The sequence below is a fragment of the Lasioglossum baleicum genome, chromosome 9, assembly GCF_051020765.1.
Source record: "Lasioglossum baleicum chromosome 9, iyLasBale1, whole genome shotgun sequence".
NCBI lineage: Eukaryota > Metazoa > Arthropoda > Insecta > Hymenoptera > Halictidae > Lasioglossum > Lasioglossum baleicum.
The window spans coordinates 854,328-856,763 of NC_134937.1; the positions used below are offsets into that span (position 1 = coordinate 854,328).

Consider the following 2,436-nt stretch of genomic DNA (forward strand, 5'->3'; position numbering starts at 1 on the left):
TAATAATGTAATCCGAATGTCTCCGGCTATCCGTGACGATCAAGCATCCGACGCGATCAAGTACTCGACGCGATCAAGCTACCCGATGCGATCAAGCTACCCGATGCGATCAAGCTACCCGATGCGATCAAGCTACCCGATGCGATCAAGCTACCCGATGCGATCAAGCTACCCGATGCGATCAAGCTACTCGATGCGATCAAGCTACTCGAACATTCAGATGTCTCGAGTACTCGCTCGAGCTCGCTCGACTTTCTCCGGCTCGACTCGACTGTCGGGTTCCCGTAAATTTCGGGAACCCGCGCACTCCTAGTGGAATGGGAAAGGAAAATGAAAGATAGAGCGGAGAATAGGCGGTGCGTGGATCGCTTACGCACGACGGTGACATGCACTTATAACTATTATGTTCGTGTTACAATGGGTGTGTACTTATTGCTAGCAATATATATATATATATATATATATATATATATATATATATATATATATATATATGTTAATACCCGATTATATAGTCTTATAACTACGCACTACGTCATCGGACGTAACACAGCATTGTTCATTAATTTGAACAAATTCTTGGAAAAATCGTTGGTCGCGTTGGCGCGTAATTTTGTGTTCAAATCGATGTAGCCATGCAACCATCGCGACTGTCGAAACTCTAGAATTCGATGAATTTTCTTCAATTTCAGATTGTGCTTTAGACTTTGTTGGAGGTATCGATAATGTACAACGTATCGTTCCTTATCGTGAAGTGTTGCCATCAACTTTCTTTGACTCTAGTCGGTCGCCGTGCCATGACTTGGACAAAACGGAAGATCCGCGTGAGCATCGTGAATTTCGCGTGGATACTCTAAATCCACCTCCAAAATGTATCCTACGGGGTTATCGATTGGAATGGATTCGACATCGAAATTATCTATGTCCTCCTCCACCCATCGAAAGTCTCTGTACGGTAGAGGTTGCGACATAGCCCAACCGTACAAATTATTCACGTCGAAATACGTTAAGTAGGTGGATGGTTTGCTCGAGTCGTGGCTAGACGAATATTTGTTGTTTGCGCATGCATATCTATGTGAACACTGGCTCAATCCGCCACGTATTCCTCGCTCCACAAACAAAAGCATGTCGACGTCGGTGAACAACTCCAATTCAATCTTCGTCATTTTCATCATCACGTCGCATGCGAAACCGGGGAGCGTGTAATAATGTGCCGGATCGAGCTTGTAATTCTCGAGACAGTCATCGCGAAAATTTTCAAAAATATCCGCCAACAACAGGACATCCAATCTTAAATATAAATCGCTGTACTGTCCAAGCGTTCGTATAGCGAAACGCGACCAAACCGTATTCGCGTGAAGGTAATCGGCGTCGGATATCTCGCTGCCATTCAACTGATTGTAAAATTCTTCGCGCGACGGCAAACATGTATCGTTTAATTTATCATACGATGTCAGATAGTCGTATGGGAACACGCCTTTTCTGGTCAACAGGTTGAAATCGTCGTCGGAAAGATATGCAAATTCACCTCGTACGATGCGTAATTTGCTTTTGTCCAAGTATGACGACAGCTTGTCCAGACTCGAGTTCAAGAACTTGAACGAGTCGATGAATCGAAATTTCAACAACTTTGCGTACTTTCGCTCTTTACCCGGCTGTCTCTCGATGGAAACGTTTTTCGTGAAAGAGATATACTTTTCCTTCGTCAATGGCAACACGTTTATCTGCCCCTCGAACGCGTTTGCTAATTCTTTGATTATGAAATGCGCGTCGTAACCTGATAAATTATGAAAAACCACCGGTATCGTGTATGAAGATTGATAGTTCAAATTGCATCCATTATGAGCCGGACCACGATACGCGCCTGTGAAATGACAATGATCATGTACTTTCGTCGCGTCAGAAGTGTCGAACGGTTTCTCGCATACATGACAATGTGTGGCCGTATGAAAATTTAACTTTTCCGCTTCAGTTAGCGGATTCATTGGCACCGTTTTATCAAATATCGGCTGTAATTTGCAACTCAGCTCGTATAACCTGTTCACAAACCACGCGGCACATCCCTCTTTATCGCGATAATCATGATACTCGGACAACGACTCGCCATAGCGACAATGCATGTAGTATCCTATACTAAACGCGTGGTGTTGTCGATATTGTACGCGTGCCGCACGGTCTGCCCTTGCTGTTCCCCAGGCAGCAGCAGGCACTCCAAGTCAGCATAAATAACGAACGGCGCCTGTTCTTTGTTCGTGTAGTTCTTAAACTGTAACCACTTATCTTCTTCCGATATTGGAAGCTCCAGAGCACAATCGTTCATCCGTTCACAGTCAATCGTATGCATGTTTAATCTCTCCGGCGTGGGAAAATATTGCAAACACCTGTGGGAAGGAAAAAATTATGTCTTTTTTGCTTCAAAGAATTTTTAAAAAACAC

General features: G+C 44.0%; 1 protein-coding gene across 1 annotated transcript; it reads right to left on the reverse strand.

Moving 5' to 3' along the window:
* Positions 1-779: 779 nt before the first annotated feature.
* On the reverse strand, positions 780-2,120 carry LOC143212466 (uncharacterized). Its single transcript, XM_076431324.1, has one exon. It carries the CDS (start codon positions 2,118-2,120, stop codon positions 780-782), a length of 1,341 nt encoding a protein of 446 aa, XP_076287439.1.
* Positions 2,121-2,436: the final 316 nt, after the last annotated feature.

Bases quoted from the DNA above. Each gene is read 5' to 3' on its own strand.
- LOC143212466 (XM_076431324.1), bottom strand. From the start codon at position 2,120: ATGCATTGTCGCTATGGCGAGTCGTTGTCCGAGTATCATGATTATCGC.